Source organism: Podarcis liolepis (assembly GCF_965112155.1).
Source record: "Podarcis liolepis genome assembly, chromosome: 1".
In the NCBI taxonomy this organism is placed as follows: Eukaryota; Metazoa; Chordata; class Lepidosauria; order Squamata; family Lacertidae; genus Podarcis; species Podarcis liolepis.
The window spans coordinates 14999557-15022473 of NC_139554.1; the positions used below are offsets into that span (position 1 = coordinate 14999557).

At 44.6% G+C, this 22917-nt stretch overlaps 1 protein-coding gene across 1 annotated transcript in view; it reads right to left on the reverse strand.

Annotated features, from left to right (window-relative positions):
* Positions 1 to 2997: 2997 nt before the first annotated feature.
* Positions 2998 to 22917, reverse strand: part of TNFAIP2 (TNF alpha induced protein 2) — a 33525-nt gene continuing 13605 nt past the window's right edge. The window contains exons 4-12 of the mRNA XM_083518320.1: positions 22515 to 22629; positions 18938 to 19060; positions 15994 to 16094; positions 15336 to 15434; positions 13430 to 13550; positions 11735 to 11857; positions 9703 to 9858; positions 7217 to 7338; positions 2998 to 4323 (exon numbers count right to left, since the gene is read on the reverse strand). Of these exons, the coding sequence (XP_083374446.1) occupies positions 4185 to 4323; positions 7217 to 7338; positions 9703 to 9858; positions 11735 to 11857; positions 13430 to 13550; positions 15336 to 15434; positions 15994 to 16094; positions 18938 to 19060; positions 22515 to 22629 (1099 nt within the window). The 3' untranslated portion in view covers positions 2998 to 4184. The remainder of the gene's footprint in view (positions 4324 to 7216; positions 7339 to 9702; positions 9859 to 11734; positions 11858 to 13429; positions 13551 to 15335; positions 15435 to 15993; positions 16095 to 18937; positions 19061 to 22514; positions 22630 to 22917) is intronic.

Below are 22917 nucleotides of genomic sequence, written 5' to 3' on the forward strand. Positions count from 1 at the left end.
AGAACAAATTAAGTACGTAACCAGAGGTACCACTGTATGTGTATATGTATCTATATATATCTAGCGAGAGAGAGAGAGAGATCTGTGGTCTGTGCCCAAACTTTAGTTCTGTGTTTAAAACTTTGGTTCAGTAAAGCAGCTTAGACTTCCTGGTAAGATCTGGGATCATGAAAAAGCAGGTATCGTTCTCTGTCAGCTAATTGCTAGCAGAGATCAAATCTACTGCACCCGTGTTATCTGGTTCCTGGGTTTCAAGGTTGTACTGACCACTTTGTTAACTGCAAGAACATTTTTCAGCTGTGCTGTCACGGGTTCATCACCAGACTCAGGGTTCTGGAACGATACAGCTGAGGTGTCTTCTGGTAGGCTGAGGAGAGAGGCATGTGTTGCTATGCAAGAGCGTACAAGAGACTTTTCTGGGGGATGAAGAGTGCTGGTAACATATTAGCTTAGGCTACGTTAGGCTAGAAGGGATGCGGGTTGCGCTGTGGGTTAAACCACAGAGCCTAGGACTTGCCGATCAGAAGGCTGGCAGTTCGAATCCCCGCGACGAGGTGAGTTCCTGTTGCTCGGTCCCTGCTCCTGCCAACCTAGCAGTTCGAAAGCACGTCAAAGTGCAGGTAGATAAATAGGTACCACTCTGGTGGGAAGGTAAATGGCGTTTCCGTGCGCTGCTCTGGTTCGCCAGAAGCGGCTTAGTCATGCTGGCCACATGACCCGGAAGCTGTACGCTGGCTCCCTCGGCCAATAAAGCAAGATGAGCACTGCAACCCCAGAGTCGGTCACGACTGGACCTAATGGTCAGGGGTCCCTTTACCTTTACCTTAAGTTAGGCTTGCCATCTTTGTGTGCGTTTGCATTTTTCTAGATGTTCCTAAATTCTTAACTATTATGATTCTTAAATCTTTTATTCCTATTTGGCAACAGGATTCATGTCACGATGCTATTTTAGTATTATCAATCAATAAAACATACATTCTTCACTTTTGCATGGTTAAAGCCTTGGTCCTAAAGCCAATGTCTCAGACCTCTCTGGTGACTGTATATTTGGTTTCCTCTGCTGAGGCTTCAGGAAGCAGAGTGGGATCTTTAACTCATGCTCCTTGCCATATTGGGGATGTCCAGTGTGCAAAGTGAGAATCTTGGATTTGGTGAATCTAACAGTGGTGGCAGCTTTGAGGGTTGGGTTACACTGAGGCCGCCGAGACCATAGAACACCAGTCCTGAAAGACTTACATTGGCTCGGTATGTTTCCGAGCACAATTCAAAGTGTTGGTGCTGACATTTAAAGCCCAAAATGGCCTCGGTCCAGTATACCTAAAGGAGCATCTCCAACCCCATCGTTCTGCCCGGACACTGAGGTCCAGCGCTGAGGGCCTTCTGGCGGTTCCCTCACTGCGAGAAGTGAGGTTACAGGGAACCAGGCAGAGGGCCTTCTCGGCAGTGACGCCCGCCCTGTGGAACGCCCTCCCATCAGATGTCAAGGAAATAAAAAACTATCTGACTTTTAGAAGACATCTGAAGGCAACCCTGTTTAGGGAAGTTTTTAATGTTTGATGTTTTATTGTGTTTTTAATATCCTGTTGGAAGCTGCCTAGAGTGGCTGGGGAGGCCTGTCCAGATGGGCGGGGTATAAGTAATAAATAAATAAATAAATAAATAATAATAATAATTCAGCACAGACAGGTGCTGACCTGGGTTTTGGGCCAGGCTTGAACTGTGATCTGGTGGGCAGCATTAAAGCAAAAGAAATCCCTTTGACGTTGGTGGTAGCAAATACTCCGGTCTCCCTAAAGTGCAAAAATCCATGATTTAATGGCATCCCAAAAAATTTGGTTCCATGTTACCCAATTTCCAATTAAACTTTTTATTGCACTAACCATAGGCCATGGCATCATTCAGAAGGAGAACGAAAACAAAAACAATAACCATAAAAATCATCGAGCCCCACACATACAATAAAACCACGGTCACGGCTACTAAAATTATTTGTTGCATTAAATAGAATAGAGCAGCAGAAGATTCTCAGGTAAGATGTGCCAAATTAAATATCCGAATCTCCTTTGCAGTTGACCGCTATTTTACCTAGTTCCTTCCTCCTGATCTTCTTAGCTGCCAGTGCATAGAGTTCTACTTTATAAGTAACAAAGTTGTCGGGGACGCTCAGCAGCCATTTTACCCTTTCCACCCTATTCAAATGTGTTCCATTCGTAAACAGGGGTTTTACAAATCAGTCTCTTGGGTCTATATATAACGGTCACTGCAATAAATAATGGCACAGGTCCTTGACGCAGGGTTGTCCACACAGACAGTCTCTCTTCATAATGTACGGTACTTTGCCGTACCGTCCATCCAACACTGTTGAGGGCATCGATTGGAATTGTAGTTCTGTAAAAGCGATTCTTGGTATGGCAAGTGGGAGCTTTGTCAGGTATCTGACTCGGGCATGCTCTTATTTGATAAGTGGGAACCATGGTGAGCTCTTGGTAGAAGCAATCATGGTTAGATCCCTTTCTGCATCTGACCTAAAGAGACAGTCTCTTAAGTGCCTCTTATCCATCTTCATGGTCACCTGAAGATCTTGTAATTGATATTGGGACAAGAGGCGTTGGATGTCAGCCTTCCAATATTTGGTCTGTTCCCATTCTGTGTGAGACATAGCGGGGAATCTCTCCTCCGAAAGAGATCGAAGTCTTTTCATATAATTTAGGCATAGGTAATCAATTCTAGCCTGTATTGTTGTCACGTCAGCTTCCTCACGAAGAAGGGCAGCTGGGGTCCCGTTGGGAGCAAGAGCACTATGTTGCCCAACAGTAGGACCTGCCCTGTCTTCAAATTTGAGCTTCCAGACTTTTTCCCTCTCCTGTCTTACTTCTAGCATTAACTACATATCTGTTCTTGCTTTCCACTTTCTCTAGGGGGCAAATTCTAACCCTTGGCTTTCAAAACATGCTCCTAAAAGCTGGAGGATCGGAAGAGATCAACGACACCTTTACTAAATATTATAAGTGCATCTTTATTTTGTACAACTTGGTATACAATGACAACTTGGGATGCTTTAACTAAAAAAAACACACCCGACAACCACTGGATAGCAAAACGATCAGTATGGATCAGGAGACTCACAAGCAGACACTGAAGCAACATCTGTACAGTGGTATATTTACACTCTTTTTATAGATACATTAACAATATTATTATTATTATTAATATTACTATTATTAACATTTGTATCCTGCCTGTTCCAAGCAGCTCAAGGCAGCGTACATGAAAATACTTCATTGATTTTATCACAATAAGCTTGTGAGGCTGGCTGTTTATCTTATATACAAACTGCTCCACAGACTGATGCCATGAAAGTGGTTTCCAGAAAGGTTAAAAAAAGAGAAATACAAAAAGAAAAAGAAAAAAGAGAGAGAGTCTGAGACAGAGTGTCTTGCCTGAAAACCATCGCTTGTGGCCGAAGCAGAAACTTGAACCCAGGTCCAAGTGTAGCACCTAATCCCTAAGCCACACCAACAGCAATCCTGATATCACACAGACTGTCATCAAGATCCTAGTACGTTATCAATACATACTATCAAGCAAAACATCACAATTTTACATGTGGTTTTCACAGCCATCTGCCTAGAGCCCAAAAGGGCTTTTCACAGAAGAAGCAGCTTCTGGGAGTTTCTACTTCATTTTGTTTTTAATAAAAAAATCAAGACAATATTCCAAGTGCTATTTACATTTTGAGGACTTTTCCATTTTCCTCCATCCATTTTACAAAGGATCCTTTCTATTTAAGGAAGAAACGTGTGCAAACAGCTACTGCGCTTTTCTGTCAAGTGCTTTAACAAGGAACAGGAAACGAAGGCTTCCCTTTGGCATCACACTAGCACCACCCAGGTGAGGTAGCCTGACAGAGATTCCATCCCATTTTCGAGATGGGGAAAACTGAGGCAGCAGAGGAAATGCTGGAGACTTCACAGGCCCTTGAATCTGGTGGGACCTCTAAGCCAACTTCCATTTTATCCTGGCATTCTGGTAGCGGCGTAAAGATCAAGCCGCTTTTTCCAAAACTAGGGCCTGGGGTTGGTTTTTGAACTATGAGGCTGAGTCTGGAAGGAGGCTGGAGCTGAATTCAGGTCTCCCATGAATGGCAGCTGTTTGAGTCAATCAAGAGGCAACAGGCAAGCTCATCACACCCTGATTGTCGAAAACAAGTGTTTGTGGGGCAAGGTAGCTGTTACGCCGATGTCCAGCACACTCAGGATGCTTCTGGTTTCATTGCGGGACAAGTTTCCTTTGATGTACAAGATGGCGGACAGGTGCTCCTTGCTGTCAAAGAGGAAACACGGAGCGTCAGAATTTGAAAGGATACAGCAACACAGAGGCAGTAGAAATATTCAACGAAAGAGAGCAAATCTGGGACTCCCAACTCTCTGAACTCGACTACTGTCCCTGATTTAGCTAAGAACCTAAGAAGAGCCTGCAGGAATCAGGCCAATGGCCGATCTAGTTCAGCATTCTGTTCTCACAGGGGCTGACCAAGATACCTGTGGTAAGTTTGCAAGTAGGCTGCTGAGACCATATAATACCGGTCCTGAAAGACCTACATTGGCTCCCAGTACGTTTCGGAGCACAATTCAAAGTGTTGGTGCTGACCTTTAAAGCCCTAAACGGCCTCAGCCCTGTATACCTGAAGGAGCGTCTCCACCCCCATCATTCTGCCCGGGCACTGAGGTCCAGCACTGAGGGCCTTCTGGCGGTTCCCTCGCTACGAGAAGCCAAGTTACAGGGAACCAGGCAGAGGGCCTTCTCGGTAGTGGCGCCCCCTCTTCAGATGTCAAGGAAAAACAACTATCTGACTTTGAGTAGATATCTGAAGGCAGGCCTGTTTAGGGAAGTTTCTAATGTTTGATGTTTCATCATGTTTTTAATATTCTGTTGGGAGCCGCCCAGAGTGGCTGGGGAAACCAGAACTCTGCTACTTTTCCTCATAGGGAAGTTAATCTACCTCCTTGATCAATCTGGTTGCCCTGCAGATGAGAATATTAAAAGATACACGCATTGAATAGTGTTTCTACATGTCTTTCCTAGCAGGAAAGGCAGCAAGTGACGGGATGTGACTAAAAGAGGAAGGACCTTGTTGTTTAACAGGTATTTCCTGTCAGGGGAGTTTACAGCCAACATTGCAGTTCTCTTGACATTAACTCTGCCTCCTGTGCTCCTGTACTCATGAGGACTAGTGGCAATCAGTATGAGAGGCACCCTTTTAATGCATGGGATGGGAGGGATTGGCACTCTAATTTAGAGTATCAATTCGCCAGCAGAATGCCAGGTGTGGAAGTGTTTCATTGAAGTGGGAATAGATTCCCAACCTGCAGCTAAAGCACTGTGATACCACTTTAAATAGACATAGCTTCCACAGAGCTTGCAATTCCCAGAGTTCCCTGGGAAGAGGGATTGATTGTTAAACTGGGAATTGTACCTCTGTGAAGGTAATAGGGGTCGCCTAGCAACTCTCAGCAGCTACAACTCCCAGAATTCTTTGGGGGAAACCATGACTGCTGCTAGATGTTGGAAAACTGGCATTGGGCTGGACACAGATACTAGAGTACGGTCAACAGCATTGACTGGGAAATGAACGCTTTGTTGTTTTTACTCTGAATTGAGTCGAATAGTTGTAGCCATTTTTGGGTTGCATATTTCTGTTTCTTTTCGGCCAGAATGTAATGATATTTTCTTTTTTCATCAAGATAAGAGGGCTCTAGTTTAATGCGATTATTTTTAAATGTTTGACGCAGTTTTCTTTTTAGTTGGAAACATTCATCGTCAAACCAGGGGCTAGCGCTATGTTTAGGTATCCAACCTTTAAGTGGAGTACTAAGCTCTACGAACATTTGGAAGATTTCATTATAGATTTTTGGAATATCACTGTAGGGATTAGTGGTCTTTAAATTGGATAATACTTGTTTTCTCAGGTCGGCGGTAAGTTTTTGCCCCACTGCTGCACTCATTTCCTGAGACCATTTTAATTGAGTCATTTGTTTGTATTGAGAAGGTTCTATGATATTGTACTTGGTTATTTTGGTTTCGTCCTTTAAGTTGATAGACAGCGATAATGGCTGATGGTCGCTTTCGGTACGCGTTCCAATTTTGAGGTCCATGATCGAATTTATAATATTATAAGGGACAAGAGACTGGGAAATTAATAAGCCAGGCCAGAGTGGCAAAGGGAAGACACAACCCCTTTCCCTTTTATAACATGTGGCGAATGTTTATTGAATATGTAAATTGTTCAGACGGAGGCAGGAATCCACCCAACACTCATGGGAAAATGTGGTGTGATCTCTTAGACCAATCAAACAAAACTTTATTACACAGCATGACAAAAGTCTGTAATTTTATCAGGGCAAGTTATTTGTTGTTTACTGTTGTAACAATTGCTTTCTCAAAATGTATCGCCTGTACCATGAAAAATAAATAAAAACATTACAAAAAAGGTATGATTGTGCTTTAAAGGTGCTATAGTGAGCATATGGCCTAATTTAGGCTTCGCCAGGCTACGTCTGGAAGAAGCGAGAGAAGCGAGAAGCGTTTGTTGAGGGAGCAATCTCATGCTTTCACTGCTCTAGACCAGACATAGGCAAACTCGGCCCTCCAGATGTTTTGGGACTACAACTCCCATCATCCCTAGCTAACAGGACCAGTGGTCCGGGATGATGGGAATTATAGTCTCAAAAACATCTGGAGGGCCGAGTTTGCCTATGCCTGCTCTTGCCGATGTGAAGATGGCAGGCATGTGATTATATCAGCAGTTATGTCTGCCTGCTGCAAAAACTTCCTAGCTGGATTATATTACTCAAATTTATCAAATCTGTGGTGTCTTATTTCATGGGGGTGGTGCTGCCACACTGGCTCAAAGTTTCCAAGTAACCCAGGAGTTGCCAACCTTTTGGGGCCCATGGGTACATTTGGGCACCACCACAAATTGGCTGCCATGGGGTGCAAACCCAACCCAACATGCACACTGGACTTCACAAAGCACAATAAAATACCCAGTTCATAGAAGGCAAACTGGTGAGGCTCAGGGATGAGGAACCTGTCCAAGAAACTGAATGAATGGCGGCAATTCTATGTAAGCCCCAATTACATCTGAGGAGACCTACATAGGGTGGCTCTGTGTTGGCAGCCTGAGGAGTGAGGTCATAAATTCTTTTCCTCTTACCTGATATCTGGATATTTACTGGCAAGCATTCCGACTTCAACCATGACGGTATCTGTACCTTGGAGTTTGATGATTTCAGCCAGGCTTGGGAGAGCATAACCCAGCCATTTGGCAGTGGACCCCTATCAAGTTAAAAAGACCACATTGAGTCAGTCAACATGCAGATTCCCAGATAAAAATTAGGCCACCCATATACTCAAAATATAGAATCACAAGGCAGGAAAGGGCTAGACTGCTATGGAGACCCTGAGACCCTCAGGGCAGAGTCCCCACCATATTTGAAAAAATCTGCTCAGGAGATTCTTGGCAGACAAGCCATATTGGAAACATGTCCCATGAAGGCAAACAGGTTGAAAACTACGTTGCTATTTATTTATTCTGCTAAAGAACATTTCAAAACACACACTTCAACTTTTGCCAAATGTCGAATATCTGGCACCCTCAAAATGTCCCCACCTCTTCAGCTCATGTTTCTTGCATCTCAATACCCTGCCCTATAAAAGTACACAGAAATTCTAGACTGCGGCACTCTACATTTCACACCGAAGACATGTGGATATGAAGACAGACATCTGGCTCCATTATAAACATGATACCAGATTATACATCTTAAATAATATTTTAACAGCTTAATATACAAATGTGATGTGGTATATATCTTGCCAAAGATATGTTTTGCTAAAATTTGTTCGCTGGAAGCCAAGAGTTGTGAGTCCCGAGACATTGCTGGGCTCAAAGATGAAGCAGAAGGCTGAGATGGAGGAGGAGGAATCAGAGAATGACCTGAGGGGGTGGAGGCCAGGGCACAGAGGCTGGAAGAGACGGGATGTGGCAGCCCTGGCTGGGGAAGCAGGCATCCCATTTCCCTTCTTCAGCCCTGGAGACTGGAGCACAGCAACAGAGGAAGAGCACCAGCCCACCGTTAGAGGTAGAGGAACCAGGAGCTGCAGTGGGGGGGGGGCACAGCCTGGGTGGCGCATCCGTCACTGGGAAGAGATGCACCCACCTCAGTTTAGTCTGCACACTCAACAGTCTCGCAAGGCCCAGGAGCCTCATGAGGAAGTTCACCTTGGAAGCTTGGTGGTTGGGCATGCCAACTTGTTGGGACAACTGTGTGGCTTTCATGCAGTTCTGACCTCTTCCTTGCCTTGATCTTGGACTCCTTAAACTTGGACTGTGGGTTCTAGTCCGGCTAGCCTCCCCTTTCCTGCCATTTTTGTTTGTCAACTCTCTTGCCTGTGCATGTGTCGAGATGATCCACACCACACATTTAAAGCAAATGGCTTCCCCAAAGAATCATGGGAACTGTAGTTTGTTAAGAGTACAGAGAACGACAGTTCCCAGGATTCTTTTGGAGAAGGCATGTGCTTTAAATATGTGTTGGATGTGCTTTAAATGTATGATTTGGACCTGACCTTATTTGGAAATGAGGATGTCAAACAAGGCTTATTCCCAACCATACGTGCTGAGCATTATGCACAAAAAATGCTTCATAGCACCTAGCGATGGGTGACTATCAATTTTGATTTTTTTCTAATCTTCAGTTCACCACATTTGCCCATCAGTTTGTGATTACTTTTATATATATATATATATATAAATATATCCTCACAAAAATTCACCAACACTCTGGTGTGAATTTCTCCTAATATATAGATTTGTAAGCGATTTTGCCCAACACAGGAATTTTTGCAAATAGTCTTCCCCAAGGCAATGCAATTTTGTACATTCTTTTCCCAAAGATGTGTATTCTTATGCACACAATACATGGGTACATGCATTTCTGTACACATTGCTTGGCTGGAGAACTGCATGGCAACATCTGGAGAAGGGTAAGATTCGAAGGATGGCTGTGCTTCATTTTGTGCATTGTTTCAGAAAGAGAAAATTAGGTAGGTTCATCTTTAAATGCAAACTGAATCACATTTCTCTCTCATTCTTTAAACCCCTATATGGCCTAGGACCCTCGTACCTACGGGACCGCCTCTCCTGGTATGTCCCACAGAGGAACTTATGGTCTTCAAACAAAAACATCCTAAAGGTCCCAGGCCACAGAGAGGTTAGGCTGGCCTCAACTAGAGCCAGGGCCTTCTCAGTGATGGCCCCGATCTGGTGGAACGCTCTGTCACAAGAGACTAGGGCCCTGCGGGACTTGACATCTTTCCGCAGGGCCTGGAAGACAGAGCTGTTCCACCAGGCCTTTGGTTAGGGCACAGCCTGACTCCCTCCGTTGGCAAACTTCACAGAACTTTAGCCTAATGGTTGCCATCAATTTGAGTCGAATTAATTTTAATGAAATGATTTTAGAATGTTGTATTATTTTATTGTTGTTAGCTGCCCTGAGCCTGGCTTCGGCTGGGGAGGGCAGGATATAAATAAAATTTATTATTATTATTATTATCCCTAACAGCATGCAGCAGTAGCTTGTTAAATGTCAGGGGCTGCATGTCGAGACCGAAAAGCCCATGGTGAAAAACAAGACTTACATTCTCTAAGCAAAACGTGCACAGAATAGAGGCATGCTGTTGGACAAGCTCAGACAGGTTCTTTTGCAGTTCTGGGGTCCTCAAGCTAACCTTCTTCTTCATAAGCCTTGAAATGTACTCTTGGACCAGAAAGAAGTGGATTTTCTCAATGACAGCCTACAGCAAAAGAAGCAAGTAGTTAGTCCTTTGCGATCAGACGAAGGAGAGAGAAGACACACACAAATCAATATAGCTTGAATTCTAAAAATACCAAGAGAAAGACTTTCCAAACTTGCCTAACTGGTTATTCTGAAAACAAACTGGTTTTTATAATTATCTAGAGCAGGAATGAGTAGAAGGCAGATTGGGGTTTACTGGAAGATCTCCTGAGTGATCTGTACTGGATTGCAAAGAATTTTTGTTCCCATTTGTTTAATGATAGCAGCAACAAAACATCTTCTCTCTAAATTATATAGCTGAAATGCAGAAAACTTTTTTTTTGGGGGGGGGGTATGTGTTATTGAACTGTAACCATGTTAGCTTATGGGAACTCTTAATAGGCCATAATTTGTTCTAAAAAGACTTCAGAAAAAATAAACATTGAGTGAGTTATGATCGCGAACAATGTACAAAGCATAAGAACTACCAGATGGGAACCATAAATCCCACCCCCCCGAAGAGTTCCTGCTGCACGTTGACTGTTGGCTCTCATAATTAACTCCATTAGCTGGGTAGATTATTTTAAGAAGACAAAAGTAGGAAATTTGAATGTATGACCCTTCCCGTGTGAGTTTACATTGGCTTTTTGGAACGAAAAGCAAGCTTTCAAAGGAAAAGGGCTCTTGTGGTTTGGTCAAGCCCTTGAGCTTCTGAAACTGGAAAAAGGTCAAGGACAACAAGCAGTAGAGAATGATAAGTGAGCGCAGCTGGTTTGGTAGGCCAAGGAATTGAAACGGAGGAAGTCTCTTTTTTGAGCCAAACTTAAGACGCTCGGCAGACAGACTGGAACTGTGAATGCTGCAGAACATCAACAAAGGGTGGTTTAAACCCTTTCCCCAGCCTTTCACTTCTCCCCTGAATTTCAATATATTTTCACCTAGTGCCTCCATCCTTTTCTTTTGGGTTTCTGGGAGCGATACCTCCAGTCCAGGAAGCCTTTTAAAATTTCTCCAACACTATACGGTGCATACACTTATACATAAGGGAAATGTGTGCATACAGCATCAAAAGCAAAGCCTTTCTCAGGTTTAAACTCTCTTATAAACTACAGTGGTACCTTTGTGTAATGGCTATGAGTTACTCGTGTGTAAACTGGTGCCTCTCTAGGCTAATTTGCCTTGTTAAACCTTTCTGACTGCACAGCCCTTGCTCACTGCGGCTGCCTCAGTCGCTGGCAGAATCCGTCAGTGGGCGTTTCTTGAACCTCTTCCAACATAAAAGTTGTTTGACACCCAGTCTCCTCCTCCTCTCACTGCGCGGGAGTCTTCTGCGCAGGGAGGGCGTGGGCAGCGGAGGACCTGGGCTCTCCTCACTGATGTCCAGTGAAGAGTCCTGGAGCCCTCCCTCCGATTCCCCCATCTGCCCCCCTTTCTCCCTGGTGTTGCGCTGATTGGCTTCCCCCTCTACTGAGCTGTTTCTCCCCCTGCTGCTGGGTCCTTCGCCAGCATCATCTGGGAGCCTCCCCTTCGCCTCTCGCTCTGATGTCAGTTCCCTGACACTTTGTTTATGAACTTAATCCATTCCAGAAGTCCACTCTTAAACCAAAGCGTTCTTAAACCAAGGTCTGCTTTCTCATAGCAGCGGGGGACTCAATTTACAAATGGAACACACTCAACAGGAAGAGGAACATGTTCTGCTTCCAAGGCAAAGTTCACAAACCAAAACACCTACTTCTGGGTTTGCAGCGTTCTTAATCCAAGTTGTTCATAAACTAAGCTGTTCTTAAACCAAGGTACCACTGTACTGCCCATTTTCAGCCTTAGGCTACAGGAACTGATTAATCCCAGTGCCGGTCTTTGAAAAACATAAAACTTCCTCCTTTTCATTAGCTTACCTGGCGAAGAGGGTCTTTGAGAGCTCTCAGCGTAGAAACATGATGTATGGCGGTTGCTATGATTTCATCAATAATATCAGTGCAGGAAGCCCATCTTCTCTGGGTAAACTTTCTAAAAATAGGCTGGGGGAAAGTTCAACACAAGAGCAACAGTTCAGGTTTTGGAACAGAATTTCCTACATTTGCAATTTCCTACATTTGCCCTTTGCTACTTTTGCACATTAGGAAAAAGGAACTTAAAAGTCTTTCAAAATATGGTATGCTACATTACTAAGACTGGAGAGGGCAGGGCAACCAGTAACCTCAGACAATTCTCACTAACCCTTCTCCTTCCAGGCTGGGTCCATCACAACAAGGGTGGCCAGATGCAAAGAGGGGACAGGACTCCTGCACTGTTCACAGTTGTGCAGAAGAGGGAATGTTAGCAGGTGCTATTAAAGGCCCAGGAACCCCTTCCTCTTTTTCACCTGGCGGTGCTGGCTCCAGATTTGTTGTTGCCAGTACCTCCTCCTCTGCCACAACTTGCTTCCCAGACAGAGACAATGAGCAAGGCAGTGGAAGCTCCTTCTCACTTCCATCCAGTACGGTTGTTTCCTTGCTCATCCCATATCCTCACCAGATCAAGAGGCAGCAGAGCAAGCCAGCTGCAGTGGCGAAGAGGAACGGCAAGAACAGGCTGACCTTCTCCAGGCTTGTGGGCGGTGCCGGCCCCATCATTAGGCAAAGTGAAGCAGCCGCCTTAGGCGGCAGATGCTGGGGGACGGCAGCAATAGCAGCCTCTCGGCTATTCCTCCTAAGCCCCGGGGCTGCTCCTCTCTGTTGGAGGACAGAGACTAAGCTGCCTGTCAATAGAGTGGAGGATGTTGCCAGGGTTGAAGTAAGATTCAGCCACTGGGGCAGTGGGAATAAGGAGAGGGTGCCATCGTGCCTGTTATGTACTGAGTTGAATAGGATCCAAAATGCAGCAGTCTGATTGGTCCTAGAACAATAGGATCCAGAATGCAGCAGCCTGATTGGTCCACAGGAGCCACCCAATCCAGCTCCAGGTGGAAGTGAATCCGCAACCTGATTGGCCTACAGGAGAATCCCGGAAATAGCCAATCATGTAGGGCCCATTGTGTAAATAAGGTATATAAAGCAGATGTTTTGAGGGAACTTCCATTCCTCACTACTATGAGCTGAATAAAGAGCATGAAATCCACACTCGACTCCGAGTATATTTCTGTGCCCTTTGCCTCAGACAATAAAAAACATTGGGCAACGGTTGATGCCCTGGCCCTGATGCCTGAATGGCAGAAGGGAGGAGAAAAGCAAGAACCAAGTTCTTATTGCCCTTTTTGGACACCTTATTCGTTATAATTTGTTTTGTAATTTTTTTATACTGCCCTCTGTATAAGTTTCCAGAGTGGTGAGTTATTTCTTTTAATCCTCTTTCTATGCACACCCTTTAACTGGCTGAGTGGTTATGTCCTAGGAGCGGCAGTTCTGCCACCTCCAATATACTGTAGTAGAATCAGAGAATTGTAGAGTCGGAAGGGACCTCGAGGGTCATCTAGTCCAACCCCCTGCCTTGTAGGAATTTTTTGCCCAACATGGGGCTCGAACTCACAACCTTGAGGTTAAGAGTCTCATGCTCTGCTGACTGAGCTATCCACAGGGCAAACCCAGAGGTGTATCACACAGCTGTAGGGTTACCTGCAGTTCCTGAACCACGCATTGAACGAGCATATCACAGCCAGCGGTCTCAATGTCCCTAAGGGCATTAACAATTTTCACTCGGATATAGTCCTGTCCTGATGTTTTTTCAGCATGGGACCTGAAGGGAAGAAAGAAAGAAAAGCTGTGGTTTGTCCTGCCCTTGTTTCACGACGTCACCTGCTGCCTTTAACTCTGCTCTTGCAGCGGCAGTTGATGAACTCATAGAATGATAGAATTGTAGAATCCATGACCAGAAAGAAGAGGAACACCAAGAAGATTGGAAGAAATTTAAAGACTATTTGAATAAATATTGTAATATTAAAGATATGTAACCACTTGCAAGAAACAATTAGGCCTAGGATTAAAATGGAATTAAATTTATAAATAAGAAAATGTACAATGAGGAAAGGTATGTAATATGATTAGGACTGTGATATGGTCTTTTGAAACACTGATATTGGAAACTGCTACATATAATTACTAAGAAATTCGGATGGAAGAGATTCGAGGAAGTCAAATACTATGTTTATGAAGGTGGATGGCACTTAATTTTAATTAATTAAGTGGTAATATGTTGTATGTATCTTTTTTCTTTTCTCTCTTTTTCTCCTATTTTTTGTTTGTCTTTATTATTGTTAATCTCTTCTTTTTTACTATGTTTATCTACTGAAAATAAAAAAAATGGGAAAAAAAGAATTGTAGAGTCGGAAGGGACACTGAGGGTCATCTAGTCCAACCCCCTGCAATGCAGGAATATTTTGCCCAACATGGGGCTCGAACCCACAACCTTGAGATGAAGAGTCCCCTGCTTACCAACTGAGCCATCCTGGTAGGATGCAAATAAACCCAGTGCCATCAAATTCCTAAGCAATGATGCAACCCCCCCCACAGCATCAACAAATTAACAAGTTATGTTTGCTTGCCTGTAAAGTGCCACAGGGCCCCTTATTTTTTGTTATAGCCGAGCAATGGACACCTGCGCTGTGGGAGGACCTTGTCATGTAAGTCTAGCAAACTAAATTAATGGATTTATGGCAGAGGTGGAGCTTCCCTCTTAGCCAATATACAACATCTCATAATAAACAAACAAACAAACAAACAAATAAATAAATAAATAAATAAATATTTATTTATATCCCACCCATCTGGCTGCGTCTCCCCAGCCACTCTGGGCAGCTTCCAACAAAATATTAAAATACAGTAGTCCATCAAACATTAAAAGCTTCCCTAAGCAGGGCTGCCTTCAGAAGTCTGGTAGTTGTTTTTCTCTTTGACATCTGGTGGGATGGCGTTCCACAGGGTGGGTGCCACTACCGAGAAGGCCCTCTGCCTGGTTCCCTGTAACTTATGTAACAACATAGAATCACTCTGCATGTGCTCACGGGCACCCTTAAAATGCCTGGTGTGGAAAACCATATTAGGGAAAGTGTTCCTCCCTATACTTGGGAGCTGCATGTCTGACTTGCATTCAAAATAGTAATTAAAAATATATATAATTGGGTCCACACTGAAATACTGCAGCCCGCCCTGCAGGGATGTAGTCTAGCACTGTACCATTGGTGAAGTTCATCCGTTTGACCATCTTCATTACATAAACAAAGCTTCCGTCTTCTGGAACTGGGTTGGACAACTGAAGTATGAATCATTTTATAGATGCTAGTCACTGATATGTCTGCAGAGGCACCCAATACTGGCCACGGGGGAAACATGGGATTCTGGCCTAAATTAAGACTGGCGGACCCTCTGTGACAGCCTTTGCCAAGCTGGTGCCCACCAGATGTTTTGGACTTCGACTCCCATCAGTCCCAGTTCTCACAGCTCCCATGTACCTGATCAGCTCCCATGTACCTGACCTGCCCACTATGCGTATTGCAAAACAACAGCGTTGCCATTCATTACTTACCGAAAACCCAAGCAACTGTTCATGTTTGTAACTACTGTCGCTTCAAAGTATTGGTTGTTCTTCTTCTCCCTCATGAAAACGTCCAGTGCCTTCTTGTAGCTAGAGAGGCAGGGGAGGAATGAGGTAAGGGTTAGAAAGTCTGTATATAATTCGGCATTGATATAATGAGGCTATTATTGGATTAGGGTAATCAAAAACTAGGGACAGGGGTGGTGCTGTGGGTTAAACCACAGAGCCTAGGACTCGCTGATCAGAAGGTTGGCGGTTCGAATCCCTGCAACGGGGTGAGCTCCCGTTGTTCGGTCCCTGCTCCTGCCAACCTAGCAGTTCAAAAGCACTTCAAAGTGCAAGTAGATAAATAGGTACTGCTCCGGTGGGAAGGTAAATGGCATTTCCGTGCACTGCTCTGGTTTGCCAGAAGTGGCTTAGTCATGCTGGCCACATGACCCGGAAGCTGTACGCCGGCTCCCTCGGCCAATAAAGCGAGATGAGCGCAGCAACCCCAGAGTCAGTCACGACTGGACCTAATGGTCAGGGGTCCCTTTACCTTTACCTAATCGAAAACTAATAAAAATTATTATCGAGAAAGCTGGCATCTGATTCAGAGCCTGCGCTGACATGATCTGAAACGCATTCCTTCGTGACCTTGCTATCCTACCTTTGCAGAAAGGCCAGGAGCTCTTCCAAAACCAGCGTTGACATTTGCTTGCCAAGCTCTGCGGAAATGCCTTCAGCTTCTTTCTGTTTGTTGTGGATAATCTAAAAAAAACAACACACACAAAATTCCAAGAGTCACCACTGCAGCTCCTACTTTAATATCCGGCAATCCATAGTTAAGAACATAAGAACAGTGGTGGGCTGGAGTCCAAAGATTCCACAGATCTGCAGCGCTGGGGGGGGACCCTGAGGGTCATCTAGTCTAACCCCCTTCAATGCAGGAATCTTTTTGCCCAACATGGGGCTCAAACCCATGAACCTGAGATTGAGAGCCACATGCTCTACAGACAGAGGCATGGATGGACCAGTGGTAGCCTCCCCTCCTGTGGTTTCAAGCAACGTGTGTTCAGTTGCTCTGATTCTATGATCATTCTTTATTTATTAAATTTGTATACAGTGTGTTCTTAATAGAGAGCACGTGTTGCGGTGGGGTCTAGCAAGCCACCCCACTGTTGCTGGGCAGATCTGTTTGGATGGCCACAGGCTATGATTGGGTACTTGTGTTTCTGGGGAGATTTTGATGTTACCAATTTGTGGGTTGGGCTCAAAGGTTTTAAATATCAGGCATACAGCTTTGGGCTTTCTCTTTTGCTGCGTGCACCGGATCACCCGCCCACCCTCCCTGAACTGGGGATTTTGCGCTTGACCTTGCTATGCCTGTCATGGGGTCGTCTGCTTTTGGGGCAGGGGCCTGGTAGGAGTTTTGTCCATTTGGCTGATTGGCGGGAGCCATTTGGTTTTTGCCTACTGCATAGCAAATCGTCAAAACTTGTAAGGTTTGCGGTTAGGCATTGGTTAAAAAATTGGTTGGTGGAGGGGTAAGTGCCTACCCCTCCAATGCTGGTGTTGCAAGGGAATTCTGTTAAAGGAATCCAGGGGCTTGCCATGCTTTCGTCCAAGTCCCTGGCATCGGACTTGGGCCGCTCAAGCTTCTGAGAGCATGTGGGGAGAGGTGAGGGTCTGGTGCCCAGCTTCGTTTCTCCCCAATATTGTTTTCCCTTTCTGACTTCATGGGTGTGCAAATGTCAGTCTGTCCCTGTGCGGGGTCAAATAAAGGTAAAGGAACCCCTGACCATTAGGTCCAGTCGTGACCGACTCTGGGGTTGTGGCGCTCGTCCCGCTTTATTGGTCGAGGGAGCCAGCGTACAGCTTCCGGGTCATGTGGCCAGCATGACAAAGCCACTTCTGGCGAACCAGAGCAGTGCACGGAAATGCCATTTACCTTCCCGCCAGAGCAGTACCTATTTATCTACTTGCACTTTGACGTGCTTTCGAACTGCTAGGTTGGCAGGAGCAGGGACCTAGCAATTGGAGCTCACCCCATCGCGGGGATTGGAACCGCTGACCTTCTGATCTGCAAGTCCTAGGCTCTGTGGTTTAACCCACAGTGCCACCTGCGTCTTGCGGGGTCAGATAATTGCAACCAATGCCTAAGCAACCACTCACATTGCTTGTATTTTAATAAAGTTGTGGCCAAAATTATGTCAAAAACCTTAAACAAAAATTATGTGTGATGTGTGAGTTATTGGGGTGGCTTGGGGACCTCAACACGCAACACCCTTCATCCGAAGGTCTTAGGTTGGCTATCCTTCTCATTCCCTCTAAGTGCCAACTCAGATGGTTGAGTGGCAAGCAGTAAGTCACATTCAACATACGCAGAATTGTGCTTCACTTCCCACTGATTTTAACGGGATTTAGAATCGTAAGAGTTGGAAGGGACATCCTAGGTCCTCAATCCACTTTTCCAGCATCCCTCAAGTGCATCCAGCTATGCACTGGATCGGGGAATATGGCTGAGCAATATAATAAGCACATAGGGGATAAAGGAAAATGGCGACAGGAAGGAGGGAGGGACGAAAAGGGAAGAGGATGGGAACTCCTGCCCCCTGCTGCACTGCTATTTTCCATCAAAGGTGGGACTCGGTTTCACTTGGTTCTAGGTATGTCACCTCACCGGCCTGACCATGCAATTTATATCCTCAGCTGATCTCTGGCAAATGTAACAGAGATTAATCAGATAAATTTGAGGTGGCACAGTCAAATATCATTTATTCCTGTTGCAGAAAATCTGTAGAATATGGCCTTCTAAGATGAGGGGTTTTTTTTGGGGGGGGGGGTGCTTCCGTATCTCAGGAGACAAATTTTATTGACTTCCAGGATCTGTTGGGATTGACTGACATAATACTAAATCCAAATTTTAATTCAGGCAAGGGCAAGTGAGATAAGTTCCCTATGAAGGAAAGTATTTACTGTATTTTTTGCTCTATAAGACTCACTTTTTCCCTCCTAAAAAGTAAGGGGAAATGTGTGCGCGTCTTATGGAGCAAATGCAGGCTGAAGCCAGAACAGCAAGAGGGATTGCTGCTTTCACTGCGCAGCGATCCCTCTTGCTGTTCTGGCTTCTGAGATTCAGAATTTTTTTTCTTCTTGTTTTCCTCCTCCAAAAACTAGGTGCGTCTTGTGGTCTGCTGCGTCTTATAGAGTGAAAAATACGGCATTTTAAACAGCTGGTGGTGTAACTCTGTGTACAGTGGTATCTTGGGTTACATACGCTTCAGGTTACATACGCTTCAGGTTACACACTCCACTAACCCAGAAATAGTGTTTCAAGTTAAGAACTTTGCTTCAGGATAAGAACAGAAATCGGGCTCCGGCGTTGTGGCGGCAGCAGAAGGCCCCATTAGCTAAAGAGGTGCTTCAGGTTAAGAACAGTTTCAGGTTAGAACAGACCTCCGGAACGAATTAAGTACTTAACCCGAGGTACCACTGTATTTCTCTCTCTGTGTGTATTTCATATATACCAAAAGTGTGTGTGTGTGTGTGTGTGTGTGTGCGCGCGCGCACACACACACACACACACACACACGTGTGACATATTTTATTACCTGGATGGCATCTATATGAAGTTCACTGTGATAGTGACCAGCTAGTTTGGGTGGCTCGTTTCCCTCTGCCCACTTCTTAACTTCCAGTTGCAGACAGTTAGCCAGGGAGCGTTTAGCAGCATCCTTTATAAGGAAAGAAGAAAACACCAAAACACAGATTAGCAGCAGTGTTCACGTTTCAGTTACTCTGTCACCAATCGCAGGGCCAATCAAAAGTGTCTGAAGGGTCTTAAGGTCTAGGATTCAACTTTAAGTTGGCCAGATGCAAAAAAGGGCGGGACTCCTACACATTTAGTTGCATCGAAAGGGACATTTCAGCACAAGTAGCTTCTACACAACTATTAAAGGGCCAGGAGCCCTGTCCTCCTCTTCACCTGTCCAGCTGTCCCCTTTGGGAGGGAATGAGATTTGCCACTATGAGCTGTTTCACCTGTCTTTTGTTTGCCTGTTCACATGGAATGCTGTTTGTGATTGTACACAGTAGTACCTCAGGTTACACACGCTTCAAGTTACATACGCTTCAGGTTACAGACTCAGCTAACCGAAAAATAGTGCTTCAGGTTAAGAACTTTGCTTCAGGATGGGAACAGAAATCATGCTCTGGCAGAGCGGCGGCAGCGGGAGGCCTCATTAGCTAAAGTGGTGCTTCAGGTTAAGAACAGTTTCAGGTTAAGAACGGACTTCCGGAACGAATTAAGTACTTAACCTGAGGTACCGCTGTAATTATCATTTAATGTTCTGAATACTGATTTTAGAGTGTTGTTATTTCTTGTTTTATTGTGTGTTTCCCCAGCCTGGAACTATATACGGTGAAGGGCAGATTATAAACCCCATTTTTAAAAATTCTTCAAACAGTAATAACAAATTCTCACATAGAAAGGTGCCATTTGTATGCAGGTGTATTTTGATGCATTGAATAGAATGAAAGTTTATGAGTCATGTTGGAGGGGAGAGCACATGCACAAATTCAACAGTTTGTTTGTTTTGTTGCTATTTTGTTAATGTTGTTAATATTGTTTTATAGCTATGAATGCTGTTGTACTTTGTGAATCCTATAATATGATTTTTGATGTAACTGTGATGTTTAGCTTATTTTTTAGTTCTTTTGTTAATAGGGTTACATAAATGGTAATTGTTTTATTTGGGATTTGGGATTGTTTTACTGATCATTTGTTAAGTATTCCATACTGAAGGAAGGTGAAGACAGGTGACCCCACCTAGGCCCGAAGTCCCCCCCCCCCAAAGCAGGCTCAAAGCTTCTCAAAGCTTTTCAAAATCATTTTCTCAGCAGCTAAGCATCTGCTCATTTGCTCTGCTCTTGCAAGGCAAACCGTTACTTTTATCAGTACAAGAAGGCTTCAAAAGGCTAATGAATAGACTCTGTCAGAGCAGGCCTGAGAACTGACTTTTATCTCATTCTAGTTGCAACATCTTTGGACATGCTGAACCGCTCTCATTCCCCTTTCCCAGGAAGGGTGCCAAGAATCCAAGAGTCCAAGACAGGAGCTTTCTGTACATGCTCAGGAAACCTCAACATGGGGCAGGACTCCTGAGGGAGGAGAAAGGGGAGGGAACTGGAAGGGGAATATATAATCTGTGCATATGACTGTGAACTCGTGCATGTTTTTGTGAACTATTGTAGCCTTATGAGGCTTTGCCCTCGGCTGGGAAAAATATTGCGCCTGGGAAAGGGAAGTGGGAGTCAACAGACACTCAAGGAATAGTTTTGGAGAAAAGGCTTTTATTTCTACCATCCATGAACTGGTAGAAGGAGCAAGTGTGATAAGTCACTAAAAGCATGCACGAGTTCACAATCATGTGCACAAGCATATATACCCCTTTCCAGTTCCCTCCTCCTTTCTCCTCCCTCAGGAGTCCTGCCCCATGTTGAGGTTCCTGAGCATGTACAGAAAGCTGTCTTGGGACTATTGTGGACTCTTGGCAGGAAAGGGGGTGAGGGGGTTTTCAGAGTGTTCCCGTTGTTTCATTCTTGTGCTTTGGCATGGTTCCCGGAGAGAAAGCAAGTTGCAATGTGGTTCTGAGAAAGGCCTGAGAAGACAATGGGCTCTGTTCTCTACCTTGTTGCAATCTTTTTAGTTACAGCAAGCGGAATGTTTCTGATGCTTAGCTGCTGAGAAAATGATTTTGAAAAGCTTTGAGAAGCTTTGAGCCTGCTTTGGTGGGGGGTGACTTTGGGCCTAGGTGAGGTCACCTGTCCTCACCTTCCTTCACTATCACACTTGCTCCTTCTACCTGTTCATGGATGGTAGAAATAAAAAATTTTTCTCCGAACTATTCCTTGAGTGTCTGTTGACTCCCATCTCCCTTTCCCGGGCGCAATATTTTTCTCACTCGAGGGCAAAGCCTCATAAGGCTACAATACGATTTATGTTATTTTGATATTTTGTTTGTAAAGCTGCTTTGGAACAAAAAGTGGCATAGAAAAAGAAGAAGAATAAAAAAGAATCCCTGCTTCCACAACCACTAACAAAAATAGAACATGGATAGTTGGGAAAAAGAAGAAAGAGAGAGAGATTTTCTTCCAATTAAGCTCCTGTGTGCTTGGGAGAATGTTTGCAAGGCATTTTGCAAATGAAAATGGTGCAATTTTCTGCAAGTCACCTCTTCCCCTTTAGACAGTCTTCCAAGTTCTTCTGCAGCAGGAGAGGTTGTGACCTTGCACAATCACAGCAGTTCCCAAGCTCCATCTCACAATTCTCCCTCCCCCCAACACATACTTTCATTTCACATACAAGATAATAAATAAATAAATAAATAAATAAAATAATAATAATAATAATAATAATAATAATAATAATAATAATAATTTGTATTTATACCCCGCTCTCCCTGGCCAGAGCTGGGCTCAGGGCAGCTAACATCAGTAAAATTACAGTAAAAACATAATAGGGGGAAAAAACACCAATTTAAAATAGAGGTTAAAATGCAATTTAAAATGCAGCCTCATTTTAATAGTAGTCCATAGATCAAAACCATAAGGGGAGGGAAACATAAGGGTCAGACTGAGTCCAAACCAAAGGTCAGGCGGAACAGCTCTGTCTTGCAGGCCCTGCCGAAAGATGTCAAGTCCCACAGGGCCCTAGTCTCTTGTGACAGAGCGTTCCACCAAGTCGGGGCCAGCACTGAAAAGGCTCTGGCCCTAGCTGAGACCAATCTAACCACCTTGCAACCTGGGACCTCCAAAATGTTGTCATTTGTGGACCTTAAGGTGGGGCATACCAGGAGAGGCGGTCCCGTAGGAACGTGGGTCCTAGGCAGTCACATTATTTTAGCGCAGGAAATCTGAGCCTACCCTGAGCACCAGCTATGGCTGGATTCAAGCTCACATCAGCGGACAATTGTGCCTGCCTTGAATGAGGCCCGGCCAACTCCTGTATTGCATGACACACCCTCTTACTTTGGGATCTCCTATTACAACACAATAGGGGCCACAATAAACATAGCAGAAAGTGAAAAGGCGCTCTTATTTGCTCAAACACAAATTGGGTGGACTACAAAAACCGTTTCGTAACAGTGCCTGGGCAGATTACGAATAAAAAACAAACAGGCCTCTTACCACTTCGTTAGTCAGGTACGCTGCTTCAAACTGTTTGATCTGCCTGAGCGGCAAAAGGCTTCCGAGATGGGCTTGGTCTAAGTCTTTCACTAAAATGGGGTGGTTTCTGATTTCACTGAAATGACAAAAGAAGATCACATTCACATCCCTTGCAGTTCATTGAAGCTGCTTATTCCAATTCCCAAAGAACAACAGACATGAAAGCAGACTTGACTGCATAGCCACAGAATACTTGGCTCCAATGTGAAGCTGGTCTACGTTGTATAGCCAGTGTATTTACATTTCTGACTTGTTCACAGCCTTGAGTAAACAGCTGATCCAGCAAATTCTTTATTGGGGACTCAAGCACAGTACTTTGCATGAGGCACTGAAACAGTGGTGGGGAAAGGATTTTAAAGGACTC